At 39.0% G+C, this 15678-nt stretch overlaps 1 protein-coding gene across 1 annotated transcript; it reads right to left on the reverse strand.

The window, feature by feature from the left end:
• Positions 1–352: 352 nt before the first annotated feature.
• FHL5 (four and a half LIM domains 5) lies at positions 353–9000 on the reverse strand. The gene is made up of 5 exons (XM_009947588.2): positions 8842–9000; positions 6415–6589; positions 3981–4150; positions 1695–1881; positions 353–504 (listed from the first exon to the last, which is right to left on the reverse strand). Exons 1-5 carry the CDS (start codon positions 8998–9000, stop codon positions 353–355), a joined length of 843 nt encoding a protein of 280 aa, XP_009945890.2.
• Positions 9001–15678: the final 6678 nt, after the last annotated feature.

Raw genomic sequence — 15678 nt, forward strand, 5'->3', positions numbered from 1 at the left:
TATGATTAGTCATATGCCATACAGGCTTTTCATAATCCTCCTTGGTTCATGGGAGATGAAATGTAAATTTTTAAGCTTCTAACAGCAGAGTGCAGTGTGTTATAAGGAGAAACATACTGTAGTTAGATTGAAATTATGCACATATCATTTCTGCATTATTTTCTTAACCAGTATGGGGCTGTTTAAATTTTTTTATAAGCAGTTGAGAACTATGATAGAATTAAATTGCTGTTGGAAAGTTACTTGAATGACTAAATAACTGTTATACCTTTTATATGGTTTTCTTACTGCAGAGTAATGAAGTACATCATTACAGAGTGAGAATAATACAGCTGTACAGCTCTCCACAGAACTATGAAGCAGAGCCGCATTCATGACAAAGGACATCATTCTGCCGAGTGAGGAATCCCTGGCCCACCAGCGAGACAGAGCATTTTGCACAGTTAAAGCATTCTCCATGCCACTGGCGCTCTTCAAATGAGATAAATTTGGCACCTCCAAGAGCTGAAAGAGATTATGAGAAAGAAGATGTGAATCCAGTATTTCTGGACATGCTTCAGAAATGCAACAGATTTTAGATTGTTTTCTGATGTGTGATCTGGTTGTCACTCATATAGCAAAGAAACATATGAACAAAAATCCGTAGTCTGAAATATCCTTTGTTGGCTGAATTGAAAAAAACTTTAGAATTAAAAACAGTGAGAAGTATTTTAAGCAAAGCTGCAAGTCACTTGCTTGTTTTCATATCCCATTATGAACTCTGAGCAGAATGGGTTTATCAGAATATTCATTCAGATTTGCTGATCTTCCCAACACACTCCCATGAAAATTATTTGCAATGTGTTGATATATATAGTTTCTGTACAACACCAAGTGAATTTTATTTATTTCTACCCAAGTTTCTTCAAGATGGAGTCCTTCGGAAATTACCAGATCATGGAGTTCCTAGCAGGAGTATCTGAAATAAAATATTGGGGGTTTGGGGGCTTTGGAGGGTTTCAGGTTTGGGGATTTTTTTTTGGTAAAATCATGCCCATTTGATCGGGTATTCATCATTTTCTTTGTCCACTTACACATGCAGCATACACCTGTAACAATCAGGCAGTATTTTTCAACAGCTGAGTCTACACACAATAGAATTACGATGCAAAACACCAGCAAAGGCTTTCAGAAAACTTCAGCTATCATAGACTAGTGACATATATGTCTAATTATAAATCATCTAAACACACAAATATGCATGCAGTAGAGCTTGGCTGCATTTGGCAAACTTTCTAATTTAACAGGTGTGCCTTCCCAGCAGGCAGTTAATTTGTGTCCAGTTTGATCAAAATTGCATTTAAAAACAAAGTTGAAGAAATTATAGACACAAAGGACTTGTGTTTACTGTCCTGGAAAGAGCCAAAAAGTGCCTTTTCTCATATTCTTATGGACGAATTTTCATGCAGCAGGCTCTGAAACAAACAATTGAGGAACTCCTTTTGGCACATAAAAGAACGGCTCAGCAGTTAGGGAACAGGTGTGATCAGTATGTCCTAGCAAGATACCTTACACTTGATGGAGAGAGTGTCTCTCTAGTAGTTAACTCCTTCAGTCTTTCATTATGACGGGACTATTTTTAACGCTGTTTTCTAAAGTAAAAGTCTGCTTTGAGATTCATCAGTGTCTAGTCCCCTCTAGAAGATGAGACTCACCTGTAATAGGTTTCTTGCAAGCAGCACACTTCTTAGCATACAGTCTGCTGAAACAGTCTACACAGTATGGATACTCATCTTTGGAAATAAACCCTTGTCCAGACAGCTGGGTTTTACATCCAGCACACACAAAGCATTCTTCATGCCAAGGCTGGTCATGGTAGGTCACTCCCCCAGAAGTTATTACCTAATGTATTGACAAACAAGGACAGAGCAATGAAACAAAGGTGTGAATCATGCAGGATTATCCAGTCCTGCATAAACCCTTCCACTTGTTTTCTCTCTTCCCATATGCGCAAGAGAGTGTGGTCACATCAACAGTTATTCATCTGGAATATCAATTTGACTAACTGCAGTTGAGCTGAACATGCCCCTGGTTTGTTATCCTTGATTTTCTATGGGATAACCTTACGGTTTGTAATAAACAGGTTAGCTTCTTATGAAATGTTTCTATTATACATGTGGATAAAGGCACAACCTCAGGTGTGGTCTCAGAAGAGCAATTCTCAGTGATGGACAGTGGATGAGAGGACCGATGCTGAGATTACAGTTAATCTGCAACTGGAACTGGTATTTTGCTATCTCACAACTGAAACAATATTTTAAGTAGGAAGAAAGACAGTAAAGAAGCAGAAGTGAGACAGAAAGGAGGTCTACACTGTCAGAAGAAGAAAAAAAGGTGTTTATTGGTGTCATCAAACTTCTCACGCCCTGCAACTCACTCACAGCTTTCCACTGGTTATTTCTGAAGAGGAAATCTTCCTGTTGCTCTATGGCTTCCATATGCGTGGTAAAGAGCTGGTTTCACAGAAGCTGTGAGAGACTGTACAGAGAAATTTCTGTAGCGATAAAGATGAGCTGTGAGATAGTGTTTCTACTATCAAGTCACATGCACAACAATGAATAGGTGAATGAACGAATATAGTTGGAACAGGAGGAGAAAAAGTTGGAGAAACTAATTAAGTAAAGATAGCGGCACCATCAAATTTCCCTGGGGAACAGAGTTTCAGGGAAACAAAGAATAATACTGGGTGATAGCAGGCAATAAAAAAATTTAAATAGTTCCCGATCCCCTGTAAGTAGCAGTATTGGGCTACTTAGAACTCTCATTTGCTTTTCCATTAAAATCTCAAAATCTCTGGCACAAAATTCAAGACTCCAGTTTGGCAATTTAATCTCTTTGGGCTCAATTCTTGTTTAATGGGAACTGATGCAAGTTTAAGTAGTAAAATTGTTTTAGTTATTATGTAGCAGGACTCTTTGCATTCCTAGAAGCAGTTCCTGACTATTTCATATAAGTGCTGCTAACCTCAATGCCTCTAATAAACATAGAGAGGAATTACTATATTTGCCATGTGATCATTTAATGCAGATTAAAGGCTAGATGTAGAAACATGGCAATATATAAAAGTATTTTCTAAAGTTTAACTACTGAAGAAAAAAAACAGGCAGCAGATTTTTCTTAAATTAAAAGCTTTCGTTAAAGGTAGAGGTTTACAGATAAATGTTAAATAACTATAGAAATATTTTTTTGATGAAGTGAAAATAAAAATATCATTTTTGCTTCCAGAATGATACAGGTACTAAATAATAAGTTAAACACTGTCATAAAAAGCAGCTTAAAATATTTCCCTAGAGAACAATATCACACTAGAATAGTGTGATAGTTTGAATGTTTTCATTAACCAAAGATGATTTTAAAACATGAGAAACTGAGAGAGAGATGAATTGATTTATTTGTATTATTTGGGGGAAAAAACCCAATTCATTTGAAATCCACAGGGGAAGCATCATGTGTTGAAACGGTGGGACTCTTGACCAGTATTATCACAATTTAATATTACTTAATCTGATTATTGTCTGACACATTTCAAGAAAAAAACAGGTGAATGCTTTGCTCAGCTTAGGTGGCTTATTATGCATGTGAATATACCTAAAAAATGTTGGAAAGGAAGGCACGTTTATCAAGGCAAAGTCAGATATTATCAGGAAAGAAGAGTTTTACATAACTTTCAGTGAAAAATTCAACCTTTGTTAAAAATCTCAATTAATTACAAGAATCCCAAAGTACTTGTTTCGGTCAATAAGTCTATTTCAAATATAATCAGGCTTAGATTAATACTGACTAGAGGGGACAGCAAAACACTGTCACAGCTGGCTTTCAGTGTCTGCTGTCAAAAGGAAGACTGTGCTCTTACTCTTAGTTCACCACACATTTTGCATGATCCAGGCCCTTCCCCCATGAGCAATATTGCCTCATTAGGGCAAAGTTTCCATTGTAATTACCTTTTTGCAAGAGTAGCAATGGTGAGCAAATTGCTTCTCAAAACAGGGCACGCAGTAATTCTCATTGTCTTTGGTGATCAACGGTTTTGTTCCCAATGGCTGCCGGCAATACTGGCAAACAAAACAGGATTCATGCCAGGAACTTCCCTTAAATTCCATTTTACGAGAACCTGCAAAAACCCAAAGTGAAAAATCCCTGCAGGTATAGCCTCATAACATAAGTTTTAAATGTTGGGAATATTTTTGTTTTTAATCTTCTATCTCAGTATTGGATTACCCAAGAAAGCTTATCCTCAATTTAATAGAGTTTGTAAGTATGTACTTGAAATTTCAAGAACAAAATCAGTGCCATATGATCACCTGGTAAAAGACGTGCTAAATTGCCTAAGCTGTGCATTTTAGAGTCTGTCCCTATATGAATCATTCAGAGTTACTTCTCTGTGATACGCTTCAGTTGCTCAGTTTCTCTCAGGCCAGCCAACTCAGTGATAATATTCAGGTACACAGATTTTTTATAAATTTAAGATTAATTTGTTGGATGTTTAGTGCATCTATTAATGTCCTGTCTTTTGTCTTCCTTAAACTAAGGCTCCTTCACTTCTAAATGCATTATCTATCTTACTCAGCTTAAGCTGGCATGTTTTTAAAAGTAAATATCTTTTCTGTGATAAAGCACGCTGCATTGCCTCTTCTTATAGCTCATCATTTCCGTCCTGGATCAACAGTTCTTTTTATCATGTTTAAGTAGGTGCTTTTGATACAGTGCAAGGAGAGAAAGTCACTCAGTTAAATGTCTGCCAGAGGAGTTTCAGAGCTCTTAGTTCTGTGTACAGGTGACCTGTACACCTTAATGTAGATATATAAGTGTAATATACACACATATGTCTGAGAACGATTTTTCCAGTGGCTCTCCACCCTAACTTCCTCCCCTGCTGGCAGCATCAGGCTGCACAGAGAGGTGCCAGGTGCTTTACCATCCTTTCCACACGAAGAAGAGAGTTGCTCATATAATGGATTAATCCCACAATATCTGTTTCCCGGACTGTGGGATTAGTGGAGAGAGAAACTACTGGTTTGCAGCTTCCTCCCAGAGATCAGAAGGTTGACTTCACTGTCTTTGCCTACTGAGTCTTTTCAACACAGAGCTAGCAAGCTGATTATGAAGAACTCAATGATTTAGAAACTGGTTGGTATTCCCATGCCATGTCAGTTCTTTGTTTGCACTGTTACTCCTACCCTCAGCACTTGCAAGGTTTTAGTCTCCTAAACTCTGGGGCAAAATCTGCGAGGTGGATATACACCAGAGGATAACAATGCAAACCCAAGTATATTCTGGTTCTATTCTCGTCACATCTAGTAAGGTGTGCCCTATTAGACAACATTTTTTCAAACTATATAAAGTTTAAGCAGTATATCATCCTTAAACTGAACACAACTATATTGCTACAACATTTATTTCCACTAATACAGCATTTATCTGTAATGAAAAGACTGTAATTTTTCACAGCCCAGACCTTATTGTTTGGCATTAAGATCTACTGAAAAGTAAAATTCCTATGTCACTGCCAAATTTAGTGGTGTCTTTGGCCAAAGGTTCCCAAAGTAGTAGTCATGAGGCCACGGAAGATAGTTTGCAGCTGGTATTTGAAGTTATACATGTGATCTGTAAAAAAGTTCAAGCATTGTTAGGGACTTGCTGTCCTAAGCAAGCTGCTTCATTTTGCCACATACGGAGCTGTGGCTTCTCTTAGATGCCTCTGGCGAGGCAGCTTTTAGGCAATTTCTCTGCTGTATGAGCTTTACTGTTGTGGTGGTAACGAAAGGCCTAGAGGATGTCCCGAACAGATACTATCAAATGCTGAGAAGCAGTTTAGTGGAAAGTTCAGAATTTTCAAGGTGGCTAATGGCAGGAAGTAAACCTATTGTAAACACAAATATATTCTTTTTAGAAGAAACGATGCTAGTGATTTGAACACAGAATGTCATGTTTTGACAATATAAACAAAAAATATTTCTGAGTGAAAGAAATGATATAAAGCACATGAGCTCAAGGTCTGGTCAATGTAACAGTCAAAAATGCAGATGTCTTGTCTAGTCTGGCACTTCAGCTAACGATAGCTCTATTTGTCTACCTACAGTCCCAGCAGGATACGTTTCCTAAGAACTGCCACAGAAACAATGACTCAACATGAACATATTTTACCCTATCTTGAACTCTAGAATTCTTTATAAGGATCCATAAGCCCTGTCAGTGCTAGTCCAGAGATATCTGCCTGATCTGTCTTCACTGCCTGGAGGGCACTAAACACAAAGGAGAAGTAGTCACCTAAAAGCTGTTCTGAAAGTCAAGGACCTCATAGCTTGGATATTCAAGGCTGTGGTTATAATTAAAAATGCAATTCCATTTTTCACTGAAGGGTTCCTGTTGTCTTACCAGGCATAATGGTTTTCTGGCAGTGGAAACACTTAGATGAATACTCATCAGAGTAGCATTCAGTACACAGCAACACCTCGTCCTTGGCAGCAAATGGTTTCTCCACCAGCGAGCGACTGCATTTGGCACACTTGAAGCACCTCTCATGCCAGTGGCGGCCTTTGTAAGCCAGATCCTTGGAGAAAGTAAGCCCAGGTTAATGAAGACATTTCTTTACAGTGTTTTTATCCCTCAGCTCCTCCCAGAAATAAAATGAAAAATGGAGAGCATTGCAATGGTGACTTGAAAAGATGACGTGCATCTGGTGGGAGGTGTGCTCAGAGATGATCTGAGTACTCAATGTCACTGTTGGTATATTTTGTAGGTCTCCTGCAGAGGCCATTAGGAGCTGCTTTGGCACAGGCATCTGTCCTTCCTTATGTAACATCAGAGATATGTTTTTATTGGAAGAATTGTTTTATACTTTACAGTTGGCCTTCAAGGGGAAACAAGCGATCAACGTTTTTAATGTGTGTAGGCCACCTGACAAGAAGTGCATACTCTACAGACTTTGAAATGAACCTCATGTATTTTTTAACTTTACTACTTTTTCTTCCAGCTGACACTACATAACACTAAAGAAAGATCATATTATTGCATAAAACAAGCAATTAAAATCTCATTGAGTACATAATGATTCTTAGAAAGATTATTAAAAAATCATTGCTTTTGTTTACACCTAATATAACTCCTCCTAAAAACTTGGCAGGAAAATGTTTGTTTAAGACACAGCAGGCTTAGGGGATGAAAAAGCTAATGGCATATGTATGAGACCTTGACTAAAAATTCAAAAAAAGATCTAACAGCAGATTTTATTTTTCCAAGGTTAAGAAAAAAGGGGAAAAATGAACCTCCAGAAAAAAAACCCCACGAACCTTAAAAAATAAGCCAGACCCTTCCAGGTCTCCTTTATAAGTAAGATGCACAAAAGGGCACAAATCCAATCTAATTTTTCTCCTTCCGATCCCCACCCTTTAAAGTGTAAAAATGAAATAAATACCGTGCCTTATTTCAGGAGGTGCTGAGCTCTTACCACTTTCATTTCCTTTAGTTAGCACTCTGAATCTTGTAGTAAGTAGGGTATTGCCCCAAAGCAGTCTGAGACAAAGGCTGGGTAAGAAGGAGAGGAAGATAAACGAGCTCCAGCACCTTGACAGAGGTAGGACCACCAGCTGTAAATGTCTGTGGGCCGCTTTTCTAGCTGACTCCAGCCTGTTGAACTCCTTTCTTCTTACTCTTGCTTTTTTCTTCCAATTTCTCCTTCCTCTCAGTCCAAAGACATGACTTTTTGTTAATGGTCATTGACATCAGTAGTCTTGCCACTTAATTTTCAATTTTAAAAGTGAAATTAGTAAGCTCAAAGTACATGTTCTCTGGGTGACCCTGACTACGTGTTTGCTGTTGTAAAATGCTGATGAGAGTTTGAGAAGTGTTTTTATCCAAATCAGCATTTTCCTTGGATGATTCCTTTACAGTACTGAGCTGTATTCAGACAATGTGCTTTGAAAACCTTGAAGTGCTTTAGCTGGAGAGGCCTCCCAAGAGGCTTATTTTAATGACTTTCTGACCTTTTGTTTCAAAAGAATGTAGGCAAAGTGAGCATGGGGAGAAGGTGAGCACTACATACTGAACTTGGCAAAACAAAGGCTTCATCTGAACTTAAAATTCAAAGTCAAATGTACAGGCTTTAAATTGAAGTACAGGGTACTGGAAACCCTGTCAAAGACCACAGAAGAACTCGTATTATTAAATAGTATTCTAAAAAAGGGGAGAGGTGAAAGGACAGCCAAGCTCAGAAACACTGCCACTTGCATGCCATCTGTGAGATAAGCAAGGTGAGCATGGAATTAAGTTTAAATTAAAATATACTTCATTTCCAAAAAAGAGAGGGAATAATATACAAATTATAAACATGATTTCCTTTCATCTTGGCATCTGCATGTCAACACCTACAGTAAAAGTAACTTATCCAATACTCAAAATATTTTTTTCCATTGACATCTCTCAGAAATTCCAAAGGTTAATTCAACCTGATCCACTAAATTACACCAGCTCCCTACTGTCTCTCAAACACTGTGCAGTCTCTGCAGACAGTGAGTGACTGGAGGTGAAGGATGGAGTCTAGTTGTGATTCACACATACACCACAACATCAGTGTACGTTTCAGGTACATGTATGTGCAGATTTCCTAATCTTTGGCCCCAGCGTTTTCCTGTTCTGGGAAAATAGCACTGTTTCTCTCTGCTGTGCGTGAATGTACAACGACTATGCTTGGGTCTCTTCACCAGTTCAGGGCTATGCAGAGCGTTGGGTATAGAATCTGCCATTAAAGAAATAGGATTTGTGTAAAATTTAGCAAAGAACAAGAAACGAAAGGTAAATCTTTACCTTGGAATCGCACTCAATAAGCTGCTTGCACTCTTCACAGGAGTTGGCAAACAGGCTGTCATAACATGTAACACAATAAGCATTTTCTTCTCTTAATGCATACTTCCTTCCACGAAGAGACTGTAGGCAGTAGCGACAGTCTGTATGATTGCTAGTCATTCTGGTGGGTTACTCCACGTGATCTGGAAAGATGGAAAAATCATATAATTAAGTGGATGACCATTTGCTTGCTCAAATAATAAGTAACGTGCTTTACATGTGAAAGTCAGGACAGGTGTTTCTTGGTCATTTGCAATGCCCTGGATTTCTAGTGCTGGGCTGTTCTATAATAAAATGTCAGTCTTTAACAACACATACTCTGCATTGTGTTACCTGCATAATGGGGAGCAAGAAGATTGCTTCAGATTAATCTGATGGTACTTACATTGATAGGTCAGATACCTGAAAATGAAGCCATCTTCACATTCTCTATGTACAATTACTGGCATTATGAGCATTATGGATTGGATTGTGAGGCATGGCTTATCCAGAAATCTGGGAATAGCGATAGAAGCAGTAGTTAAAAAATTATACCATCTATGGAGTTAAAAGGCTGAAGAGAAGTGGTAAGCACTTTGTAGTGTGTTCCTGGCTTTCTCTTGCCATTCTTGTCTTTCTGCTTGCCCTTCCTTATCAAAATACCGCTAACTTTACCTGACCAAACAGAAGGAAGACAAGGGACTCCAAGGCTGTCTTTTTTTGCATAATCCCAGCTGTGCTGCTAACATTTAGTAGCAATGTAAGGTGACACAAATACCCCCGGACAGTCAAAGAGCAAAATATAAAGAGAAATAAAATAAAATGTAACTCAAACAAAATCATGACCCAAATAATGTTTCCCTTGTTGTTATTGGAAAAGATTGTCTTTTCTTACATATTTCTTTGTTGCCAGGTTCCATGCTGGCAGTGCCAAAATACTGTGAGATAGATTATGTTTCCATGCCAGACAAGTGCAGGAAATACCACAAATCTAATGAGAGCTGATTGTATGAGTTTCCCATCCTTCGGCTTTCCAGTCTAAAGAGGTTTGGGTAAGCATCCAAACATCAGCTGCTTATAGATCTTCAATGCTGAATGTTTTAAGGATTGTGGAGATGAAGACCTATTTCAGTTTTCTTGTTGCTGGTTGGTTCATCAGCACTTTGCTAAAATTGGGTCTTGATTTCTGGGAATGAAGGAAGAAGAATACAGAAAGTTCCCAGTGAAGCAAACCCAGAAACATCTGCTGCACTCATTGGATTGCACTCTTCATTAAACTCTTTGAGTGTAGCTGCAGCCAGGGCCAGCAATCGTAAATGCTAGAGGACTTGAGAAGAACCATGGAAGGTCTCCTAAAATATTTACATGTCAGCGACTTTGGGCAGCTGAAATCTGTGCACTTTGACTAACAGTGCAAATTGGTTTATCTTAGCCACTTGCAAAGTATGAGAGTAAGGAAGAGAAGCGTATGAAGAACAAGATCTGAAGGAGGGCTTAACCACCACAGAGCTTATATCTAGTCCATTTAGAGCTACTCCCTCATACTTGTTTTTATACACTCACTGTCTGGTGAGTTTTTATACACTCATGGTTCAGTTTTAAAAAGGCATTTCATCTTTTTCTGGGTTTCTGCTTTGTGAGCTCTAATCCAAAATGATTGTTTGAACTATGAGAAAGAACAATTACTGCAGGTGTCCACTGGCACCAATGCACAAGGTCAGGCATTTATTAATTTGTTCCTGGAGGGATAGTAGTAAGACAGTGGAAAGGGGGCAGAGAGAGAGGCTATAGTGTTTATTTCAGACCAAAAGCAATGACCTGGTTGTTTGGCACAAGCTATGGAAAACTTGTTGTTCCTGTAAATTAAAAATCTTTTGAGTTGAATTGATGTGCTGTATTTCTAACTGCCCTAAATCTTTGTGCTAGCCAAGACAGGGTGTAGTAAGGAAATCAAATAATCTGTAATTTAGATCAGTGGGAAACATACTTACTTAAAAATGTTACAGATGTGCTTTATTGATGTCCTAGAAATAATAGTATAACAGGGCTTGAATCTGGACTTCAATTTCTTTAAGATCAAACAGAGATGTGAATGTGAAATGAATGAACTCATGTATATGAGAAAATTACATGCATCAGCTTGTACATTTATACAGCATGACGTGAAAAACAGACAGCGCAGTGCATTTAGTGCACAATCACTACATAGTCATCAACAAAATCAGGGTTAAGTTTTGCTGATTTTCTTATGTGATAGAGAAGCAGTATAAATTGGTGGCTAGGGAGACAATCGAGGAATGTTTGTGGTTAACTGGGCTCCATATTCAAGGTCATAGGACAGGCTTGAAACTGGGTTTCAGAGGAATTTTCATTCCTTTTTTTTTTTTTTTTGGTGGGAATTAGAGTTAAGAACTACCTTTGAGGATAACCCTGAGTGAACCACCCTTCTGGTCTCCTCCCTGCTGAATTAGTATCCAGGTTCCTAATACAGTTTCATCTCAGCCTAAAAGTGGCAACAGCAAAGTTGTCCTAACAGGGCAGACATGAAGAACTTATCTTACTTATAGTGTTTTTTTGCTGCACAAATCTCACCAACAAATAGCTTCAGATATCTGCAGATACATCTCTGTTTTTTCATTCTAAGGAATAGTGATAGGTTTTTAAGTTAACAAAAACTCTGCATACCCAACAATTTTCTTTAAAAAGTGGTTGTATTGAGTGTTACTTTTGTTTTTCCTCAGGAAGCCAATCTGTTCCAGGAAGCCCAGGTTATGTGCACAACCAAGATCTGCTACTGTGATACCTCAGAATTTCTGAATTTGTAATGTAATTTTCTTCCTAAAAATCTATGTGGATATGGGAGCAAAGTGCTGTTATTCCTGTTTTACAGATGACAGTTGTTGTTTGAGAATGTTAAAAGAGTACCCACAAGCCCAAAGTCAAAACCTGAGGATGTCCTTGAGCTCCTCCTCTAGTAAAATGCTCAAGTCATGCAAGGCTTTGCTTCAGAGAAACTATTCAGACATTGACCATGATGATATAAGACCATATTTGGGAATGAAGCTGCGATGGTATGAAAAAGAATGATGAGTTTTGCAAATCTCTTGGCAAAGGTCTGGGTAACCTTTGTGAACTAGTTTTGCTGTTAGAAGATGCAACAAAAAAAAGTGAATCTCGTCTCCCCCAGCACCACTTACCCTTGGTCCAATAAATAAGTAATGGTACGAGCGCCACGTAGTTAAGTAGAATGTTTTCCTTGTGCTTTGATCCTAATCTCTAGGGAAATATGTTTACTTTAAGTTTGCTGGAAGCTAGACTTTGTGTTTTGAAGGTCAGTTAAGAAATCTCTGGAGGTCTGATGCTATTCACTCTCATGGAATGAAACGCTGACTCCAGCATTCCAGCTGCTAACTTGTGTCCTAGGCACAGGGAAAGACTGTGATGTCTTCATTCCTTGGGAAAAGAGGCTTTTGCTATTTAAATTGGAACAAAGCTAAATACTGTTGATTTTTATGTATCTAGTAGGCATGGATATGTGATACCATTTGTAGTGTTAGAATATTCCAAGGGGGCACAGAGAGATGTTGCCAAGGACGTGAGGATGTTGCAACTGGAGTCCCTGGGGTCAGATTCGAGAATGCAGCAGTCTCATGGTATCAATTATAAAGCAGATGAAAATAAAACAACAGAGCTGGCTAGTTTGCCTGCTGTTCCAGCGGATTAGGATAGAATTTAGCTACAGCAAATTAGGAGAGGGACTTTCTGTAGAGTCAAATGACTTCTTATAAAATGCAGAGCACTAGAAGACTTCCAGTGAAGAAAGCCATAATAAAATGGTTGTGAAGCTGTGAAACCTGATAAATGTGGAACAAACAGGAAAAGAATGCTTGTTTTCTCACTGGAGCCAGAAAGCACAGCCACAATGTTAATATATTGCTTAGTAATTTATCTTGATATTTTCTATAAATGTATGTTAATCCCCTTGCGTTATTTGAGTATAAAAAGCCCAGAAATATTAATACTACTTAGATGGGAAAGAATATACCTATGCATGTAGGTATATACATGCACGTAAAAATATATCTTTTGCTTTATGGCAATTCTAATGGACTATTTCTCGATCTAAATAAGCTTGCCGTTGAACTACATCATCTTTTTCTTTAAGAACATACAACAATTGGAGTAAGGCTCTCTATTAGAGATGTATAAAGAAAGAAAAATTATGGCAAAAGAAATCATTGCAACACTGAAGGATAAGAAAAACAAATTGATCTATTATGAGGGGGACATCTCTGCAAGCCATCCCAGGCACTTGTTTCTTTTCAGGTAAGTACATGTTTTTATCTTGGAACACGTTTTTGCTTATTTTCATGAATTCGCTGAGTTCATTCACCCTATTTTGTTTTTTTCTTTTGGTGAGAGCTGCTGAACAATTCGTCACATACATTTGCAAAATACATTAGTGACTCGAGGTTACAACTGCATTATAAAGCTAACAATATCTTTATAAGGAAAAGTTTCTAACAGTATCATTATTTTATAAATAAAAGTTTCTAACAATGTTCTGCAAAGAAATTTTTCCTGATTTCAGAGATCACAGTTTCTTGATTTCTCTGTGTGCCTGCTACCCTCTGGAAATTTGTTATTTTATTGTGGCCAGACCTAATAAAAGTCCTGACCCCTCAAAAAAACCCTAACTCATGAGTTAAATGTAAAATGTATTTTCAAAACACTGTCAATACCCTGGCTTTGCCTGTTCCCTCCCTCAGAGTAACTGCAAATTTCCCAGTTGATACCTTTAAGTTACACTTGAACGTTCAAGGATACTAGAATTTATACTTTTCTAAAAATGCCTAGAGAAGCAATAGGAACCAGGGGCATATATTACAGATCAAGTCAAAACAAGTACCTACAGGAAAGCAGAGATGCAGGTACTAATTTTGAACAAGCTGTTTTATCTTTGCGGTGCAGCACAGTAATACAAAGTCAGGTCCTGGAAGCATTTGAGTGGGTGCAAAGCTCTCACTGATGAAGTTCTGCTTTAAGCAGCCAGGATGTAAGCCAACCAGGACAGCGTTGTAACAATCTGACTATACTGTTCAAGGTCCACAAGTGACAGTTTTGGTGGACTGTCTAGGCAAAGCAGCTCATTTAGAAGATGATGTAGTAATGGCTCCAAATTGCATTTTACTGTGTATACACACCCCATGACCACAAGAAAAAGGACAAGAGCTCTGGCTTAACTAGGGGATTGAGCATCGCAGGACTTCTGTAACTTTCTCCTTAATTGGTATGCTGACTGCTTTGTTTACACCATGAAAGCTCAAATGTTGGTGTAGTCATCTAAATTCTTCCTTTATTCCAGTGCAACATAATTTACTGCTTACCTAAACTGCAAACTAGGACAAATTAGAGCAGTGAAAGTATCTCAACTAAGTCTTTGCAGTGATGCAGACATACAGAAATGCTGTTGCAGAAAAGAGTTGACCAGCCTATGTGACTCAAACTCTCTTCGCTAGCTACGGAGTAGGCTGGAATAGCCTAGCCCCGTTGCCTAAACAGAAAGCTAGGTATTGTCTTTAATTTATAGAAATCATAGAATAGTTTGGGTTGGAAGGGACCTTTAAAGATAATCTAGCCCAACCCCACCTGCAGCGAGCAGGGACTTCTTTAGCTAGATCAGGTTGCTCAGAGCCCCATCCAACCTGGCCTTGAATGTTTCCAGGGATGGGGCTTCCACCACCTCTCTGGGCAGAACCATAGCCCCTCTTCCTATCACTACACTCCCTGGTTAAAGAGTCCCTCCCCACTTTTCCTATAGGCCCCCTTTAAGAACTGGAAGGCCACTATAAGGTCTCCCTGGTGCCTTCTCTTCTCCAGGCTGAACAGCCCCAACTCTCTCAGCCTGTCCTCATAGCAGAGATGCTCCAGCCCCCTGATCATCTTCGTGGCCCTCCTCTGGACTTGCTCCAACAGGTCCATGTCTTTCTTATGCTGGGGACCCCAGAGCTGGATGCACCGCTTCAGGTGGGGTCTCACCAGAGCAGAGTAGAGGGGCAGAATAACCTCCCTCAACCTGCTGGCCACGCTTCTTTTCATGCAGCCCAGGATACGGTTGGTTTTCTGGGCTGCAAGTCCAGCTTTTCATCCACCAGAACCCCCAAGTCCTTCTCCTCAGGGCTGCTCTCAATCCCTTCATCCCCCAGCCTGTATTGATACCAGGGGTTGCCCTGACCCGGGACCTTGCACTTGGCCTTGTTCCACCTCATGAGGTTCACATGGGCCCAAGCTTGTTCAGGTCCCTCTGGATGGCATCCCATCCCTCAGGCGTGTTAACTGCACCACTCAGCTTGGTATCATCTGCAAACTTGCTGAGAGTGCACTTGATCCCATTGTCTATATCATTGATGAAGACATTAAACAGCGCTGGTCCCAATATGGACACCTCTCATCACTGATTAATCCACAGAACTTTCACCAGCATCATCCAGCTTGTCTAATACAACTTGTACTTGCTATTGAGATCAGTCTGAGTGATTTAGTTGGCAAAATTCAAATTACTGGCCCCGTATGCAGCTCTCCTAATGGATATTCTTCCTCTATTGAGAGACTTGCTAGTGAAGCTCAAGAATTACTATCACAGTAAACCCACCATGCAGAGAAATTAGAGGTCAGAAATAAGCATGTCTAATGCAGAGGCTGAAAGCTTGTTTTGTTACGTTTTTTTTTTTTTTTCAGAAGGGTACAGAAAAGTTGCTAACTGGCTACAGAATTAAACCTAGATTATTTGCTGAACTTCTTTTTAAATTTATTTATTTA

The sequence above is a fragment of the Leptosomus discolor genome, chromosome 2, assembly GCF_034619465.1.
Source record: "Leptosomus discolor isolate bLepDis1 chromosome 2, bLepDis1.hap2, whole genome shotgun sequence".
In the NCBI taxonomy this organism is placed as follows: Eukaryota; Metazoa; Chordata; class Aves; order Leptosomiformes; family Leptosomidae; genus Leptosomus; species Leptosomus discolor.

Excerpts from the sequence above, each read along its gene's own strand:
- FHL5 (XM_009947588.2), bottom strand. The coding sequence starts at position 9,000 with ATGACTAGCAATCATACAGACTGTCGCTACTGCCTACAGTCTCTTCGT. Across the intron at positions 1,882-3,980 it reads ATTGCTACTCTTGCAAAAAG|GTAATAACTTCTGGGGGAGT; the intron begins GTAATTACAATG and ends TCAATACATTAG. Across the intron at positions 505-1,694 it reads TTGCAAGAAACCTATTACAG|CTCTTGGAGGTGCCAAATTT; the intron begins GTGAGTCTCATC and ends AATCTCTTTCAG.